The sequence below is a fragment of the Portunus trituberculatus genome, chromosome 9 (genome assembly GCF_017591435.1).
Source record: "Portunus trituberculatus isolate SZX2019 chromosome 9, ASM1759143v1, whole genome shotgun sequence".
Lineage (NCBI taxonomy): Eukaryota > Metazoa > Arthropoda > Malacostraca > Decapoda > Portunidae > Portunus > Portunus trituberculatus.
In genome coordinates, this window is record NC_059263.1 from 9,961,357 (window position 1) to 9,980,260 (window position 18,904).

Consider the following 18,904-nt stretch of genomic DNA (forward strand, 5'->3'; position numbering starts at 1 on the left):
TCCTGCTGCAGGTACCCTGGGGGGATTTACGTGCTGGGGATGAGTCAGGGTGTGTGGGGGCGTGTGGGGATGCTCAGTAGAACATCAGGGAGATGTGGACATTAGGGAGAGGCACACGGAGAGGGTCGTTTGGGGCGGTCCAACGTAGCGCCGCTACCGCCACACAGGAGTGCCCTTGTAAACCCTAATTGGGAATTCTAGCAGCTGCATCCGCTCTGTTTAGTGTGGGTGGCGTGTGTGTGCATGTGTGTCATGAGTTGAGACTGGCACTGCATCGTCTATAGTGCCAGTAGTGCCTGTTTAACTAGCGGCGTCACACTTACAGCTGCCGGGCTGGGCTGAGCTGGTGCTAAAGGGTGGCACTTGACTCCGACTTAGTGCCAGTGTGAAGGTTGCGGTGTGAATCTCAGTCAGGCACTCGTGGCACTTAAAGGTGTGGTAAGGTGGTAAGAGTGAAGCATCATCATCTCAAGGCCACGAGGGACAGAGGCGGCACTGTGTGAGTGGGAGGGAGTGGAGCAATACAAGGATAATTGACGCGGTGTGTAACTCGTAAACCTTCGGCCGAGACACGTTTCAGTGAGGGGGTGATGGGAGGCAAGTGAGCAGTGTGGCGGGGAAAAGGTAGCAGAGGATGCTGGTGTGTGTGGATGTATGTGTAGGTAGAGTACAGTGAGGTACGTGAAAAATGTAATGAATAACAGGAAGGGCACAGTGTGTTGGCCAGGCTAGGTGGTGAATATAATGAGTGAAGAGGAGGCAACGTAGTAGTGTGTCTATGTGAGTGTTGCATGATGTGTTAGTGTGACTCACTCCCATACAATGGTGACTCAGTTACTTATTGATAGTGTGATTAGTATGAGTAATCATCAGGCATTTCCTAATGTCCATAGTACTATATGGATACGTTGTTGCGCCATGAATCTTCAGTTAGTAAATTGTTTTATTTACAAAGTATCACATATGAAGCCATCTTTATCAATTACTTTTTATGTAAAACAAAGTTTTTTGGTGTGTGTGAATTTCACATATATTCTTTGCACACACACACACACACACACACACACACACACACACACACACTTAGTTTGTACCCTGAAATAACTTGATCATTCAGTGGCACTGAACTCACACCACACATCCATGTGTTTATAATCATAACAGTCATATTAATTTTCCCATTATATTGTTTGATATGGTAGATATATTTATACATATATCACAATAATAGCCCACTTTTTTAACCTTTCCTGCAGCTTTGGTAGACATTATCTATAAAACCAACATCCCTCATTCTAGGTGTGATGTAGAGAAGGTGTAGCGCTGCTGGACAGAGGCAGCAAGGATGGTACTGGAGGTGTACACGTGGGTAGGGCTGGCAGCCCTGTTCCTGCCACTCCTGACCCCTAGTGTAGCAGGAGAATGCATCAGATTGGACCAAGACACCATTCTTCTCAGTAAGTCTCAGAAGTCATTCAGGTCCCCATTCTAATACATCAGAATAAATTTCTGAAAAGCTTCTGTGCTGCAGCTCCACTAACTAAAAGGCTCTAGTTAGTTAAAGCTACTGGGTTTCAAAGGTATTTTTTATGGTTCTAGTAACATATTTATGAGATATCAACATTATTGATAGGAGAAACAACCTTGCAAATGTGGCTATGTGGTGAGAGAACAAAACATTTCTTGAATACTGGGTTTACTCTATTGCTCACTATTTTCCTTGGATGTTCCTATTCACTATGTTATCTGTCGGGTGTTTTTTTGTTCAATTAAATCATGACTTTTAGGAGAGTTAATGTCTTGTATGCAGTTAAGGTCTGGTTGTTTTATTTTGTCACATGGAACTCATTAGTCTGACATGGTGTGGGTCAAGAATTGGTACTGATAGAACAGTCAAGGCTTTCCAAAAGATCATTCAAATCCTGACGATTTTGGCTTGCATGGTTCCTGTGAGTGTCATGAAAGGCCCAGTTCCTATTAAGTCTCTTATGACCAATTCTTTATGCTTTGAAATCAGTATCTCTTCTCTGTGACGGTATGAATGGGAGTGACATTTCAGGACAAGTATTGATGTAATTTGAACGTGTTGCAGATGATCTCAAGGACATGAAGGACAGGCACTGTTACAGGTGCTACCAGGTGTTGGCGCCCAAGCAACTTCAAGTACAGCTGCATCGAATGCGGCTCAAGGGACTGTCCTCTGTCATGATCTACATAGATGGCAGTGCAAACCATGTTCCCATGGACTGTGGAGAGTGCCAGGGGGAGAATGCCTGCCAGGAGTGCAAGGAGGTGGCACGTGGCACAATGTTTGAGCTGTATCTCCGCCAGGACACAAACTTAGAGCTGGAGGAAGGCCAGAATGCTTGTCAATACATTGCCTCATTCAACATCACCTTAGATGTGATAAATGACGAGCCAGAAGTGAAGCCTCCGCTGGCCTGTGACAAGGGTTTCCTGGCAACCTTCCCTCAGGCGGGGGATTCATGCCTCATCAACACCACAGCGGTGGGCACAGAGAATCACTGCTTAGTGCCCACTTGTGCGGAGGACATCCTCTCCTCAGATCCCTTGGTGGAGAGGATTGAGCATAAGTTCAAGGCATCATCTTTGCCTGAGACGTGCGTGTGGCGCCTCAACACGGAGCAGCACAAGCAGCTTACGCTTTCCCTCTCCAAAGACATCCGGCCGCACCTCACTGTGTTCGAGGACTCCCTCACCAATCCACGCTGGGATGTGCAGTGGTGTTCAGGACACAGTGACAACTACAAGCTGGACACTGTGTCTGACACCGTGTTTGTGGTGTACCACAACACCGATGGACCCACCAAGAAGAGCTCCCTCACCATCACTCAGCAGGCGGCTTGCCTCATTCCACCCTCCCTGGAGAATGGGGATGTGGGGTTCAAGCGGCTGGAGTCGGGCATGGTGGCACTGTACTCCTGCAACCATGGCTACACCCTCATCGGGCCTTCCAAGTTGAGGTGCAAGGACGGGGCCTGGAGTGACCCTCCTGTGTGTCTCCATGACAAGGTAAGGCACTCTGTTCTCACTCCAAAGTGAGATGAATTTCTTCACATGGATAGTTCTCCTCATTAAAGTTTTCCTTGAATTTGAAAGCACTGTTTGGCTTTATAATGTGTTGCCTCCAGGGACCTAAAACTGTTCAGGTTTCCACACCTCTGACTTGTTTATCTGTATGCCAGTCACTGGTTCCTTGCTCAAGTTTGTTGTGTTTTGGTTTGGTTGGTGAAAGTTTTTAGATGACTGAACATGCACCATCCCATTGGCTAACCAACTGACCGGGACCAAGCTGGGTTGCCTGACACACTTGCTACCCCTCCTCCCACATCTCATTGGCTTACAGCACCCATAAACCTGCACATATCTTCACTCACCACTATACCAGTGCCACAATAAGTCTTCAGTTCGATTTATTTCCTTTCTCTTGGGATACTTGAGAGGGCTTTCTACTCAATCTTAAGTGTGTGTTATTCACCTACAGTCATTTGCTGGTCGCCTAATCAGCCGTTACCATACAAAAGGAGCTCAGAACTCATTGTGACCGATCTTTGGGTAGAACTGAGATCACGCACACCACACACTGTGACAGTGAGGCCACAATCCCTTGGGTTGCATCCTGTGCTTGGTTGCCATTAAGTGAACAGGGCTACACATTAAGACAGATAGGAAGAGTCAGTGTGAGTGTGTATGTGATTGTGTGTGTGGTGTGTTGAAGAGCCTTAGTTGGCTTGGCAGTACATGCATGAACCCTTTATTTTGTGTTTGCAAAGTACACACGCACACACACAACAAGCAAGTAAGGAAGTATCACATCACATCACATCTGGAATTCAATTGACCAACTTTTCTTTTGACTACCTTACTTGACATTTTTGGGTGCTGCATGTTGAGTGAGCTTTTCTTTCCCTTGGCCAGTTTCCTTGATATGTATAAATGAAAAGACGGTTAGTCTGAAGAGAAAGCAACCAGCGTCCCAGCAGCAGATCAATGTGAGAGGAAGCTGTGAGAGGTTGTGAAGAATGTTAAGCCTTTCATGACAGATTGCATAGAGAGTGCCAGGAGGATGTTGAAGTCTTAATGCCTTTCAGGATAAACTGATGTCTGATGCCCCAATGGATTCAGTAGAGAGTGTGGACAGTGCCAATGTTACTGATTTAGCCCCAGAGAATGACACTAACTTGACTACAGATGACAACAGTGAGCAAGAGATGAAGCTGGTGAGTGTCTCCCAACCCTCTTCCAGCATCCCCTGCCACCCCTGCCATCCCTCCCACACACTCTGGCCCCTCCTGCCCTCAGTAGTCACCCTGCTCCCTGCCACTCCCTGTAACCTCCAGAAATGCTCATGTGTATGTATGTATGTATGTATGTATATGAATATTTATATGCGCTTTCCAATTACTGAAATAAATCTTAAAGCGCACACTTAAAATATAAATTAATAAATCACTAAAAAGTGAAATATAAACAAAAAGCAATAAGCAATTAAAATCAATAAGAATAATGAAGTCTAAAAAAATCAAGAATTCATGGCATAAGCCTGTGTAAAAGATAAGTCTTTAAGTCCTTTTTAAAAGAAGGCAAGCTGTCTTTATTTCTAAAAGAAGTAGGTAGAGTATTAAAAAGCTTAGCGCCACCAACAGAAAAGGCACAATCACCAAAAGAAGAGTTCGTGCGCGACACTCCAAGAAAGCCCATTTCCGTAGTGCGCAACTGATGAAGGGAAACATAGGGAAACAACAATTCAGACATATATGAGGGAACCTCCATACACATAGTCTTATATATGATAACAGCTACTTTATACTCAACACATTGTTTTATGGGAAGCCAGTGAAGGTACTTCAAAACCGGAGTGATGTGATCTCGCCGACTGGTACCTGACACAAAACGCAGCCGAGTTAAGAAGCCTCTGCAAACAAGTAATATCTCTACCTGGTGCACCATAAAACAAGCTGTTACAGTAGTCCAGTGTAGATATTACTACAGCTCGGACAATAGCGTTCGCAGAAAACTCATTCAAATAACCTCGAATCTTGTAAAGATTATGTAACTTACAATTTATTTATTTCTTGATTGCAGAAATGTGAGTACTAACACTGAGGCCATTGTTCATAAAAAAGCCAAGGCTACGCACTGAGGTGCTAGCACTGATCACAGACCCTTGCAGGGTAAACTCTTGAAAAGATAGACAACTCTGCTGGCAGGATTTCCCCATGAACAGAAGTTCAGTTTTATTTATATCAATCTTTAACTTATTAGTATGCATCCATTCTATAATTTTTTCCAATCCAGAATGCAGTAATCTGAGGGCAGCCTCATGTTCACATATTGGAAACGAAACTCTCACCTGTAGGTCGTCAGCATAATACATGTGGTTAAGACCATTTGCCACAATAACAAACATAGCCAAGGGACAAACATACAAACAAAAAAGCAATGGTCTGAGGACAGAATCCTGTGGCACACGACAAACAAAAAAGCAATGGTCTGAGGACAGAACCCTGCAGCACACCGTAAAGAAGAGGAATCGCAGAAGATTTTGAATTATTAATGGATTCCTGTTGAACACGCCCCTTTATATAGTTTTCAAACCACTTGAGAGGCACACCATGTATTCCAAATATATTCTCAAGCCGTTTGAGTAAAATGTCGTGGTCGACAGTGTCAAATGCAGCAGAGAGATCAAGAAGAAGGAGAGCTGTAACATTATCTCTGTCTGCCTCCATTAGAGCATCATTAAGAAGGCGACAAAGAGCAAGCTCAGTAGAATGATTGGGACGATAAGCAGACTGACAAGGGTCAGCAAGGTTGTTTGTGTATATGTATGTAGATAGTTGTTGTGAGACCACCTTCTCCAATATTTTACTTAAAGTCGGCAAATTAGAGATAGAACGGTAATTGGCAAATACAGGATCAAGAGACGTTTTTTTAAGTATTGGGGTAATTACAGCAGTTTAAAGAGAGACACAGAGATGGCCAGTAGACAAAGACAGATTAATAAAAAGTGCATATATAAGAAAGTATCTCATTAACACACTGTTTCAACAGAGAGGTAGGAATAGGGTCCAAAGAGGATGACTTGTTGGGAAGTGACATAATAATTCTTCGGACTGTTTGTTCAGAAACAGGATTGAATTCAGACATAGAGGTACGACAACTATGAGTCTCAGTGGATAAGGTAGAGGGAAATTCGTCCAGTTGTTCTCGAATATTATGAACTTTTTGATGGAAGAAGTTGACAAAATCATCGGCAAGCTGTTGATCACTGTTGCATTCAGGATACAAATGTGGTTTTCTATGTCCAGCAATGGTATTATAAACCTTGAATAACTCAGAGGTATCACGATGACAAGCTATTAATTTTTCTCGGTAATAAGTAGTTTTAGCCATCTTAATCTTTCTATTAAACATGTTTCGGTTACGTTTAAATTCAGATAAATGGTCAGGACGCCTGCTCTTCAGCCACTGCCGCTCATATTTTCGCTTCTCACGTTTCGCTAAGGTAACATCTTGATTATACCACTGGGAATCAGGTCTAATGTAGACACTACGAGTATACTGAGGAGCGTGCTCGTCTAATAGTCTACCCAACACATGATTATACTGAGAAACCATACTCTCAACAGTGGTATGGTTCGGCACAGGCTGTCCAAGAGATGTAGCAATATCTTTACGAAACTGTTCAATATTTATATCAACAAGTCGTCTCATAGTAATAGTCCGTCGAGGTGTAGAGGGTTTGTTTACAGACAATGAGCAATGCACGGCACAATGATCAGTTAAATATTCACCGGGTAGAACAGAATAAACTTCTGTTAACTCCTTGAGGCAAGAAATCACAAGGTCTAGAGAATGGCCTAATGTATGAGTAGGAAAGTTTACATGTTGCTTAAAATGATAAGAGGAAAGAATGTCAGCAAACCTGGAAGCACCACCAGCTTCTGGTTTGTCTACATGAATATTAAAATCACCTAACATAAGGATGGGATGATTCACATCCAAAAGAAACTCACAAAGCTCTTTAAAGTCAGATAAAAACTGAGACAGGGGTTCAGGTCGCTGTGGTCTGTAAATGACTAAAAGAGAAAGAATAGTGTTAAAAATGGTTATTTTTAAAAGTAAAACCTCAAAGGAACTAAACGTAGGAACTCTACAAATTCTATGACAAATGGTAGAACAGAGTACAACAGCCAGGCCACCTCCACGGTGTTGTTTCTTCTGATCTTTCCTAACAATAGCATAACCTGCAGGAGTAAGATCAACAGCTTCCTGAGTATTGGTGTCAAGAAGCCAGGTCTCAGCTAAACAAAACATATCAAAATCATTTTCTAAAATATAATCAAATAAAATAGTATGCTTATTATGAACAGATTGTGCATTAATAAAACCAATTTTTAAACGTTTGCCCAATCAAGAGGGGACTAATGGGCATTCTATAAAGACTGGATATTCTGAGTCTGTTTCTTAGATTTATTTACAAATGGTTTGATAAGTGTACCAACCATCCATTTTGATCCATCTAGTATCTTATCTTTTTCATCCATTGATACAACAAGGAGAAAAGATGAGTATGTATCATATTTAGATTTAAGTTTCGTACAGCTCGTGGGTATAACATCAACAGCATCTCTAACATATGCAGTCAGTTCCGTTTCTGTAGTGGCAGGATCAAGCCTACTCATAATTATCTTTGTTGTGGGTTGTACAACTTTCAGTCGTCCTACATGTTGCTGAGCAGTTTCTGCCGTGCCGGTCCCATTCACCACCTGTCGCCTGCGCTTGGCCACAGTGGCCCATGTAACATTTGTGTCACCATTCTCACTCTCACTACCATCAGCCTCTATAATAGGAGTAGGCCTAGAGTTTTATAGGAGCGACCGGGACTGGAGACTGAGTAACGCATTCTCTTCTCTGACGAATATTAGTTTTAGTAGGAGAGGTGTGACACTGACGCTCGGTATTGAACCCATAAGTCTCTGAAATCTGCTGAGATAAAGTAGGCTTATTAATAATGTGAGACTGAGAAGTTGTTGTAGTTGGTGACTGATGGCCAACCTGAGCTATTGTCGAACTCAGAATATGCAGTTTAGTATCAAGTTGCTGATGTGTGACAGTCTGGACGCAGATGCTATTAATCTTATCATAAACATCTGCTCTTAAATCATCAATAATCTGCATTACCATTGAGACATCCGACGAGGGTATAGCAGCCGCTAACGGATTAGGAGGAAGCTTATCAAGCGAAACAGCAACAAACACAGGTTTGATAACTAGTTGTTCAAACTCCTGACTTTGTAGAGCGCTAACAATCTTAAGTACCAACTCACGACGCCCAGGAAAATTATCATTTGTTTCTTCCAATGAAGCTTCATATGTAGGAATCAAGTTCAGTATTACAGCAGCAGCAGTGGTTAGATTATTGTTAGAGATGCCATTCCACAGCACCAAGTAATCAACAAGAGAAGAAACAGACATATTATCACGCAGCATATTAGATAAGTAGCATAGCACTTCATCAATAATAATAGGAGCACCATTCACACACGCACAGTGATGGGCTACAGAATTTGAGGTTGGAGCATGCTTGTTAAAACAAACCTGGCAACAAGGTAAGGACGGTTGACGAACGTCAACATCACTCTTGCCCTGCCGGCACACAGCACAATTAGTTATCTCGGCAACACAGAGATGACAGTAATGAATGAGTGAGGCACCAACCTGCCAGACCAGGAACACAGCGACAATCCAACACCAAAACAAACTACCACTTAGGCACTTACCAATTACACATCATCAAGAAATGAGTGAAAGGTAAGATTTAAAAGCAAATAAAAGTTAGACAATGAACATATTAAAATCAAGTAAAATTAATAAAAGCACCAATAGAAAACAAGACAGGACCGCCGTGTATGCTCTCAGAGAGGGAGAGCGGAGAGACCCACACACGTCCACCTCCTTTCGTGGTCAGTGTAGAAGTGGAATTTGCAAAACTGACGAGGTAGAAAAGTAAAAGAATGTGAGGGAATGTGTCTGCTTTAGATAACAAGATGCAGAATGGTTCCTTAGGTTAGGTTAGGTTCATTCTAAGTGAGTAAGACCCTCCCATTGCATGGATGGTGCATGTGTATGAGTATGAATGTATGCATGAGTTTGAGGAATTAATACCTATTGTGTTTGTATATGTCTGTTTTATGTTTGAGTATACAGCACTTGGTATACAGTAAGTTTTTATTAATTATTTCTAAATGTGTCTTGGACTTCGCATTCAAGTGTTACATTTCCAGAAACTTTAAGAATAACAATACTAACTATGTACTAACACAACCTTCCACTCCCAAGCACATCAGGTACTGGAGAGTTGCACTGCATCACCAACACACATATGGCAACTCATAAACCATAACACCTCAACATTTCTCTGTACTAGAACTAAGCATATGTATAGAGAGAGTAGATGTGCCATGTCCCTTCATCCTTATGCAGGTAAAGGAGGCAGAGACTTCACTGCAAGGTAAGCCTCTGCCCTTCCCTTAATGCATGACAGAGGCACCAAGATGACTACCATCTTTTCCTGCCTCAGATCTTTACCAGAATGAGATATCTCTATAGTGTTTGATTCATGTAACCTTCACTTATAATTCTTAAATGTTTCAGCACTTTTATGGCCACTTTTAATGGGCTGTAGTGGATGTTACTTGGATTTGTGAAGTGATAGTTTGGTGAAGATTAGACTATGACATTGGGAAAAAAATTAAATTGGTCATGGAAACTCAAGGAATCATCTCTGTGGCCTTTGAAAACAATTGGTATGGGAGAACAAAGTATTACAGATAGCCTTTGCATTTCCTGTGGGTTTAATAATAGCTACCAGCAGAGACTCATTTGTGTCTATAGTCTTGGACAAAGTTGAGTGATGCTCCAGTGACTTCCTGTGTTTTTTGTATTTTCTCTCAGTCTGAACTTCCTCCAGCTGCTGATACTTAACTGAACACTATTGAAAGGAAACCCATACAGGATCTTACTCAACTGTTATTTGTGACAGTACTAAAGGGAATCATGAATTATGTTTTTTATAAGCTACTTGTATTTTTATTTATTTATTTATTTACTTATTTATTATTTTATTTTATTTTTATTGTATTTTATTTTCTATTCTTATTTCACATCGATCGTGGTATGTTTAGTGAAGGGACAGGTTGAACAGTAACATTTCTTGGATTTTTGTGTTTATTAAGAGGTATGTATTTCCTAACTGAATCACTGTAGTAAACAAAAAAGAAAGAAGGAGGATGAGGAAGCTAACTAGTATTAAGATAATAAAAGTACATTATATTAGGTGAGAGGTATTACTTAACTAAACTGTAATAAAGTTATATCTCATATAGACAAAATAAGAGAAGGCAACTAACAAAATCATTATTTTAACAGAATCGTAGTAGCAGTGATGGCTTTCCCTTTCAACACATCAGCATGGCAATTGGCAAACAGGCATTCACTCTCACACCAATTCCATGGTGACTTAACACCCTCCCTGATTCACCATCCACTTCCAGGACACTGTGGTGAAAGATGATGGAGACGTGATGATGGATTTGAACAACGAAGGGGAGACAGAGGTGGAGAAGGACGGCGAGGACTACACCACTTCAGAACCTGACATAGAAGGTGACCAAGAGATGAAGCTGTACCCAACATTCGGCTTTGATCAAGACGACGAGTACTCATCAAACGACACCTTGGACACAACACAGCAGCCTTCCTCCAACACCACAGAAGGCACTGGGGGAATCTTTACTGGCCTTCTCAACCTTAATCTAAAGGAGGACATGTACACCATCATCATCGCTGGTGCAGGACTCGCTGGGCTGCTGTTGCTCATCATCATCATTACTGTGGTTGTCTATCGCAAGAGGTACCCCATGAGTGGTCTTGGACGCCGCTTTGACACCTTCCAAAACCCTATTTATGAGAAAGCTGTAGTGAGGGTGCCTCTGCAGGTGGAAGAGCCGCCACCCGAGGAGAAAAAGGCAAGTGATGCAGAGGAGATCAGCAACTGCACTATGCTGGAGCCATAAATGTACTAAGCTCTGATCTCTCTCTCTTTTTTTTTTTTTTTTTTTTTTTTTTTTTTTTTTTTTTGAGAGAGAGGATTTAGTTTGGTGACAGTTCCTCCTCTCAGTGTCAAGGTCTTTGTTTTTTCTCAGTGATATCTGTTGCTTAGTTTAGCTTGTTTCTTGCTGTCCTAATGTTTTCTTCCTCTGTTTATCTTTTTTCTTTTTATTCTTTTTTATTTGTGCTGAGGTCGTTCATGTTGTTATTTTTTTTTATTTATTTATTTTTTTTTATCTTACGTCTCCCTTTTTTTTTTCATCTCTGATTCAGTATAGGATTTTTTTTTTTTTTTTTTTTTTTTTTTTTCTTCCTCTCTTTCCCAGAGTTGAAGCTACCTCTTGTGTTTGTGTTTTCTCTTTGACTCACCAGACTGACAGTGTGCAGCTGTTTCCTGATGCCATTCTGTGAGGTATTCCCAGATACCAGTAACGTTTTCCAGATTAGTTGTATTTCTGACTGGTTTGTTATTACTCTTACCTCCAGATCATTTGTATACCTGATTAGTTTGATATCCTCCAGATTGATCATGTTCATACAACTTCCAGTGCTTAATGATGGTGTGTGTGTGTGTGTGTGTGTGTGTGTGTGTGTGTGTGTGTGTGTGTGTGTGTGTGTGTGGCGCTGAAGTGTTGTTGTGGACATGTGTGCAGGTGTTCTGGAGTGGCCAGGCACCTTTAAATATCTTGCATAAATATAATAAGAAAACATTTATTTTAGGAATTGTGACCTGGACCTTTCTGGAACTTTCCAGTGTTACAAAGAACATAGCTTTGTATGATGTGTCTTACAATAGGTGTATGTGGTGGAAGCAGCATTATATGATTTCACAAAGTGGAATCCTAAAAACTCTTTCTTTTCATCATACGTGCCTGCCGGGGCTTAGACCAAAGGCTGAGTGAAACATATTAAGCGAGTCTGTGTTGTGGTAGTGACGTGTGAGTGTGCCCCGAGGAGGACAGTCAGTGCAAGCCTTTAAGAGAGTATTACCATTATGAGGCTCTTCCTGTGACAATGTCTCAGTCACCCATTAAAGCTGCAGGTGGAGTTCTGCCTTGAGTTTGTACCAGATTTATCTGCATGTGGTCTTAGCAAGTAAGGACATTCATTCTGTTGTGTTCACGTGAGCAAAAGTGAGACATGAACAAAACCACAACTTTTTTGTATATAAATATATGACGTCTGGTGTCCAGAGGAACAAATTTTGCCATGGATGGGACCAAAGTCTGGGAGAAAGCGATAGAGGAGAGAGAGTAAGTGATAGATAGAAAAGGGGAGCAGGAAAGCAAATGAGAAGAGATAATTTTAACTTATTAATAAGTTTTATACTGTGTCATAGGAGCAGTGGCCTGTGAGGTGCTGTAATGTTAGTGTGACTTCCCCTGGAGGCAAGCTGCTTTCAGGGGGATGGGACAGGATGGGGACGAGTGAAGACAGCCAGGGCGGGTGAAGGTGAAGCACATGACTGCTCTGCTGAGACTAGTGGATGGAAGACTCCTCTTCCAGTGACCTCAACAGACGTGACTCTTGGCATAGATTGGATCTCAACATTGTAATGCCCCAAAGTCCCCGAAACAGGCGTCTATTGGCTGTGTTTCTCCGCACCCCAAGAAAGAGAGAGAATGAATCCCCAAGTCTGTCACTGCAGACTGCTTTACTCAAGTACTATACATGTGGTTTTTATCAATGTGTAAGAGTTTGTATGTAAACTTGCAGGAACTTCTCGTTCATCAAATTTTCTGTGTGCATCGCTGCGTGGGCTTGTGCAGGATTAGGCTTGTGTTTCTCGTTTATGTACTGCTAGCAGGAGTGTTCAGGCCGTGTCCTCAAATGTTTTGGCGTCCCATCATGACACCTTGTAGTACACTCAAATGGAAGTCATTGCAGGTTTTCAAGAGTGTTTATAGAAATAGTCATGCAAGGATTCTGCATCAACAGTGAGAGAAAACATCATAAGAACATAACTAATCATCTCAGTGGCCTTGAAAAATAATTGTCATGAGAGAACAGAGCATTTCAGAGCATGTGCCCTCGTCTCATTGGCTAAATCACTGCGTTGGTGAGGTGACTTCACTTCCAGAGAGCACCTCGTGTGTTGCTGTGTGGCAAGATTCACTAGTTAATGATTCACAGTAGCTTTAGTCGTAGCTGCAAAGAGGTTTATTTCTTTATTATTCTTAGCAGTCAATGGTGTCTGTGTTTCTCACCATTTGAGCAAGTGAGTTTGTCAAGAGTTAGCCAGCAGTATGTGATGACCAATTTTGAGGTTCTTTCAAGAGCAACACCTCCACTTGATGTTTCTCTGTGCCATGTCCCGCTAGCTGTGATGATCCGTTGAGGAGAAAATGTTACGGGATTCCTATTAACTTATCGTCCTTTTCAAACTGATACGCGCACGATGTCTCCCTCGTTGCACATGAAGTTAGTTGGTTTGTCAGTACAGCACAACCTGGAATCAGTGTTTGTTTCCTATTCGTCTCATTCACTCCACGCTTGTTTCTGTCGCTGCAGATGAATTTAGCTTAGCAGTTTGTCAGTACAACACAGCCAATACTCATTCTTGTCTCTCATCACTGCCTGTTATTCAGTATTATGAAGTGGCTTCCTTTTTCCCCCACCTGAAGAAGTATTTGTAGGCTTTCACCTAGATCAACCAACCATCTCACCTATTTTTGTGGTGCATGAAATTAGGTTAAGATTAGGTTATGCTGAACTTCACTAACCTTGACTTGACTCAACATAACTTATCCTGGCCAAGATAGATTGTGCTATGTTAAACTTAATCTATCTTAAGATAACTTAACCTAACTTATCCTTGCCCACTCAAGAAATAGTCAACATTGCTTAGCTGTGTGTGATCTTTTGAATTTGCTCATGCATTTAGTTTGTGTAGTGGAGATGAAGAGGAAGATATAAGCAGAGGTGGATGGACTGCTTAAAGGGACAATTAGAGAGGAAAGTGGAGCTCATGATTCTATATGTAGTCAATTCAAGCTTTAGTTTATTCCAGATTGTTGAGTGAGGTCAGCAGGAAGGACTCGTGTGTTGTGGTGGTGCTGGTGCTGTCTCAGGTGCAGCCAGGCAATGGAAGTGAAGGTTGCTATGTTGTGCTATTGTAAATACCATCCTACAAAGATTCTTCCATGAAAATATTGATGCTAATCTATTTCTCCCCCATAAGAATTTTTTTTCAGCTTAAACCTCACCTAACCCAACCCAACCTAATGTAACCTAATCAAACCTAATCATCCAAGATAACCTATTCAGTCCTAACTCAAACCCAACTTAACCTAAAGTAATCCAACCCAACTCAACCCAACCCAGCTCAGCCCAGCCTAACCTAACTAGATATGCTATAGTAGAGAAAATGATTAAGGGACAAGTTTTCTTGGGGTGAATTTTTGTGAGTTGGTGGTCGCACAAAATTGATGGTAATGATTGTGCTTTGTATTTTACTTTTAGTTATTGTGGTGTCTTGTATTTCGGTGCTCGGGTTTGTTCAGGTTTTGAGCGGCGTTTTTTTTTTTTATTTTTCTATTATTAATTATTATTATTATTATTATTATTATTATTATTATTATTATTATTATTATTATTATTATTATTATTATTATTATTATTATTATTATTATTTATTTTTTATTTATTTATTTATTTTTTTTTTTGTGTGTGTGTGTGGGGAAAGGATTGAAAAGTTTGCTGCTTCTTCTTTTTCTCTTCATTTCAGTTTTTAGAAGTGGCTCAGAAAAATTAGTTTTACTTTTTAGAATACACTGAAAAGTTTACATTAACTATGTAGAAGGAACTGGAACTCATGGTAGTACTTTTTTACCTCATCAAGGAATCCTTCACATATGTTTAAGGACAAATCAAGGGAAAAGTCTGCAGTGATTCCTTGCCTTCTCACATTAACCTGTCAAACCTTCAGTATCCAAGAACCTGAATCCATACCATGACTGTAGCAGGACAGCCTAGGCCCACCGATGTCCACTCAGGCCCTGGTAATTGTGTCAGTCTGATAGATAAGGTGTTGGCTTGCTTTTCCTGGAGTGTCCTGTGTGAGGTTTCATTCCCAGTAAAGTCCTCTATGGAATCTATCCCTCAATTCACTAATTTCTACTTGTTTCCATATTAATACATTCAGAATACTTGCTCTATTAATTTGCAGCACTTCACTTCTCATTGATTAATCCTATTTGCTGTTACCTATTGGCATTTTCTTTGGATGTTTACTGTGTTTTTATCCTACCACAGCTTTGTTATTATTGTCATTATTTTTGCCTGCCAATTCAGTTCCATAGAACATTGATGGTAGTGGTGCTGTATGACAGGTGTTGTGGAAAGTTACATCAAGCAATTTGTGTTTCCGTCGTGTCTGTCCCTTAGTTTGCCAGTTTCCCTGTGTCTCCAATATTCCAAGGCAGGGTGCAACACAATGATCTTCATGTTATAGCTCATTAAGGCTTTATATTCGTATGAAGCTAACAAGTGTTAGTTACCTCATTTTGACCACAAGTTACCGTATCATTCCTGTGCATTCCTCCTTGTGCCTCATTTCTCTGCACAAACTTATTTTATGTATATTTTTTTTTTTCAATTTTATTTTATTTATTTTTTTTTCATTCGTCATGTCTCGGTTAACGATCACAACGATTTTATTGCCAAGAGTGAAATTAACTTGCCATCAGGAATTTTGCCAAAGTGAAATGTGTAATATTTTTTTTCTATTTTTCTTATTTTCATATATGTGCTGTATAGATTTGCTTGTATGAATGATTTTTATACATTTCTTATTTACAAATTGCGATAGGAAATATTTCCATCAGTGTCAGAATCTAGTTATCCTATGTATTCTCACTGTATTCCTCCAGATTGCAGTATTCCCTTTGTATTCCTAACATTCCTTCCAAGTATTCTCATTCATCCTCAGCCTTGCATTGTATCTTTCCTCACTGTCTTTGATTCTTCCTTGCATCTCTTGGGAAGTCCTATGTATTGTTTCTTCATATACTCACTCATCCTCATCCGTACTTGTCTTTTCTACTTTCATTGCTTTCTAACTCAACTCTTCTTATTTCTGTTTCTCAGCCAGAAATTCTGAGACTTGTTCATTCTTCAGTTCTATTCTAGCATTTTATATTTCTTCTCTGTGTCCTCTCTTTGCATTGTCACTTTTCTTCCTTGCATTTTCAAGTATATCCAGAAATTGCTTGTATTTTTCATCCAGTGCATAAGGTTTTTTTTTGTATTCTGTTTCTTTTTTGTTTAATTTTGCACTCTTCATATTCTCCTACTCTTTTCACTGGGTGATAACTTCTCCATTTTGTACTCTTCTGTTATGCTGAATCTGACCTTTATTTCTTATGTCTCTCATCTTTATCCCTCCTCTCAATTCCCTTCATTACTGAGTTATCCTCCTCTATCCTTTATCTTGTCCTCTATTCCAGTGCGCTAAATCTGACTTAAGTTTGATGGATGCTGCTGCTGCTGCTTACTGTGGCTGGATTTTGCATTATCTGTTAAGTGCCAAAGCTGTGTACCTACTCACATATCTCCCTTCACTGAGCAGACCTTGATGAATCTCAGAAATATTCCAAATCTTGGTTGTGTACCTGACTGAAGGCGTCTGGCTAAGATGATTACTACAATGATGTGTGTATGTGTATCTATGTGTGACTATACTGTGTGTGTGTGTGTGTGTGTGTGTGTGTGTGTGTGCTCATGTGTGTTCATATGTGTCATCTTTTTATCATCCTCCATACTAGGTTAGCTCTTCCCACTTCTGTCATGTAATTAAGATCAACACGTGTCACATACCCGACATCAGAAACATTTCTTTTCATAGCATGCATCGTAGAATTATCCACCCACCTATGTATGTACTGCCAGTTGCATGATACCTCCTTATAACATACCAAAAGTACCCTTCCTTAACCTTAAACTTGATTTGCAGCCAGCCTGTGTTCTGAGGACTAGTGAAGCAGGTCTTTGAGTCTGTAGGTGTGCAGTCTGTGTTAGCAACAAGCTGTATTAGTGGTCCTTCTCTAGTCAGTTAAGTGCAGGAGGCCTTGGCAGTGTGGTGCGGCTCACCTCTCAAGGGACAGCCAAACCACACGCCTCACCACAAAGTTGCTGGCACAAAGCTACCAGTGGCGTTCTCTTTTGGAGTCTGCTGGTGGTGGCTGCGTCCGGTCACTTCAGTGATAGCTTTTATTATGCAAGTGTAGCGCCGTATATTTGATTACCGCTAGTGATGTATAGTTAAGCATCTGATTGATACCTTCCTTTATATTGCTGTGACTTCCTTCCTTCCTTTCTTCTTTTCTTTCTCCTCCAGTTACTGAAGTCATGTTTGCATAAGTACATATAGATTTAGTGACTTAAGGAGATTTCTATTGCATCCTTTTTAGGCAATTATTATTATTATTGTCATCAGTTATTATTATTATTATCATTGCTATTACTTTCGGTATGATCATAATAGATAATATGTATGTATGTATGTATATGGAAAAACAGAACCAGATTGATTCATATTTTATAATGGTATACTACTTAATGATAATGGAATTGCATATATGTAGTGGTAATTTCAGAACTGTATAGAGATGTAATGCTAGACAAAGCTGAGGTGCAGTGTTGAGGTGCCAAGTAAGAGTATGTGTGTCACTGCTTTATGCACAGGAGGGTGTGCTGGCGGTGGCAGTGGTGGTGATGGGAGTGAGAGTGAGAGGCAAAGGTTTCATCTCTCCTTATTTCCTAATTGGAAAAATATAAGTGGAATGAATAAGAGGAGGAACAGGCGTTATCATCTCTCTACATTCCTGATGCCATAGTAGGGGACATAAAGAAAAATGCCTCCCATATGTTGCCATAGGTACAGGAGGAACATGAATAGCCCCTGTAGAGAGTGTATATGGGGAGAGAGGAGAAACATAAGTAACCAGACAGTCCACCACCACCACCACTATCACTGCTATAACCACCATAACCAGAATGTAATCCAAACAGCACCGTTACGTTGAGACACATATGTTAATGCAGCTCTTAATTAACCACCGACTATTTGTGTGTCTATGTATACACGTTTTGTATGCGCGTGTGTGTCGACGTGTGGTGTCTTTGTGGTTTTCGGGAGGTGAGAGAAAGAGCCGCCAGCTTTAAGTGTGGATATGCTGTCACTCCTTAACCTTGGCTAGTTAGCATCTTTGGCATCTCATGAAGGGAAGAAGGTCTTGGCATATTTCATGGTTTGTGGTTTCTTATTCTGAAACACTTCTGTAGCTCACCTCACTACATTCAGAAGGTTCCAGTTGAAGGGACACTGGTTTTCAAGAATGTTTTTATAGTTCTAGTGACAGATTAACAAGATATCTACATTATTAACTAGAGAAACACATATGAGAACCAGGATTATCACCTCTGTGTCCTTTTGAGGATGGAATAGTCTTTGTGAGAGAACAAAGTGTTTAAGAATGGACCTTGATGTCGCCTTGGTTTACGAGTCATATTCTCAGATGTTTCCTTGCATTATCCCAGCTACTCTCAACAGGCTTTAGTGGAGGTCACTGTGGTGTCCCCCAAGAGTGTTTTTAGTGGCAGTTTAAGGGTCTAGTGGAAATTAATGGTGTTTTCAAGGGTCCTTTATTCCAGTAATGGTTTAACAGGCTCTATTGGAGATTAATGGTATCTTCAAGAGTGTTTTTCATAATTATAGCGACAGTTGAGAAAGATACTTGTGGAAGTTCGTGGTGTTTTCGGGTGTTTT

General features: G+C 40.8%; 1 protein-coding gene across 9 annotated transcripts in view; it reads left to right on the forward strand.

Annotated features, from left to right (window-relative positions):
- Nucleotides 1-11,154, forward strand: part of LOC123501354 — an 11,597-nt gene extending 443 nt beyond the window's left edge. The window contains exons 1-5 of one of the 9 annotated variants that reach the window (XM_045250143.1): nt 1-11; nt 1,300-1,457; nt 2,093-3,033; nt 4,113-4,241; nt 10,581-11,154. The exon at nt 1-11 is cut by the window's left edge and continues 442 nt beyond it. In XM_045250143.1, the coding sequence (XP_045106078.1) occupies nt 1,346-1,457; nt 2,093-3,033; nt 4,113-4,241; nt 10,581-11,102 (1,704 nt within the window). In that variant the 5' untranslated portion in view covers nt 1-11; nt 1,300-1,345 and the 3' untranslated portion in view covers nt 11,103-11,154. The other 8 variants (XM_045250147.1, XM_045250146.1, XM_045250145.1 and 5 more) reach the window with 8 other exon arrangements.
- Nucleotides 11,155-18,904: the final 7,750 nt, after the last annotated feature.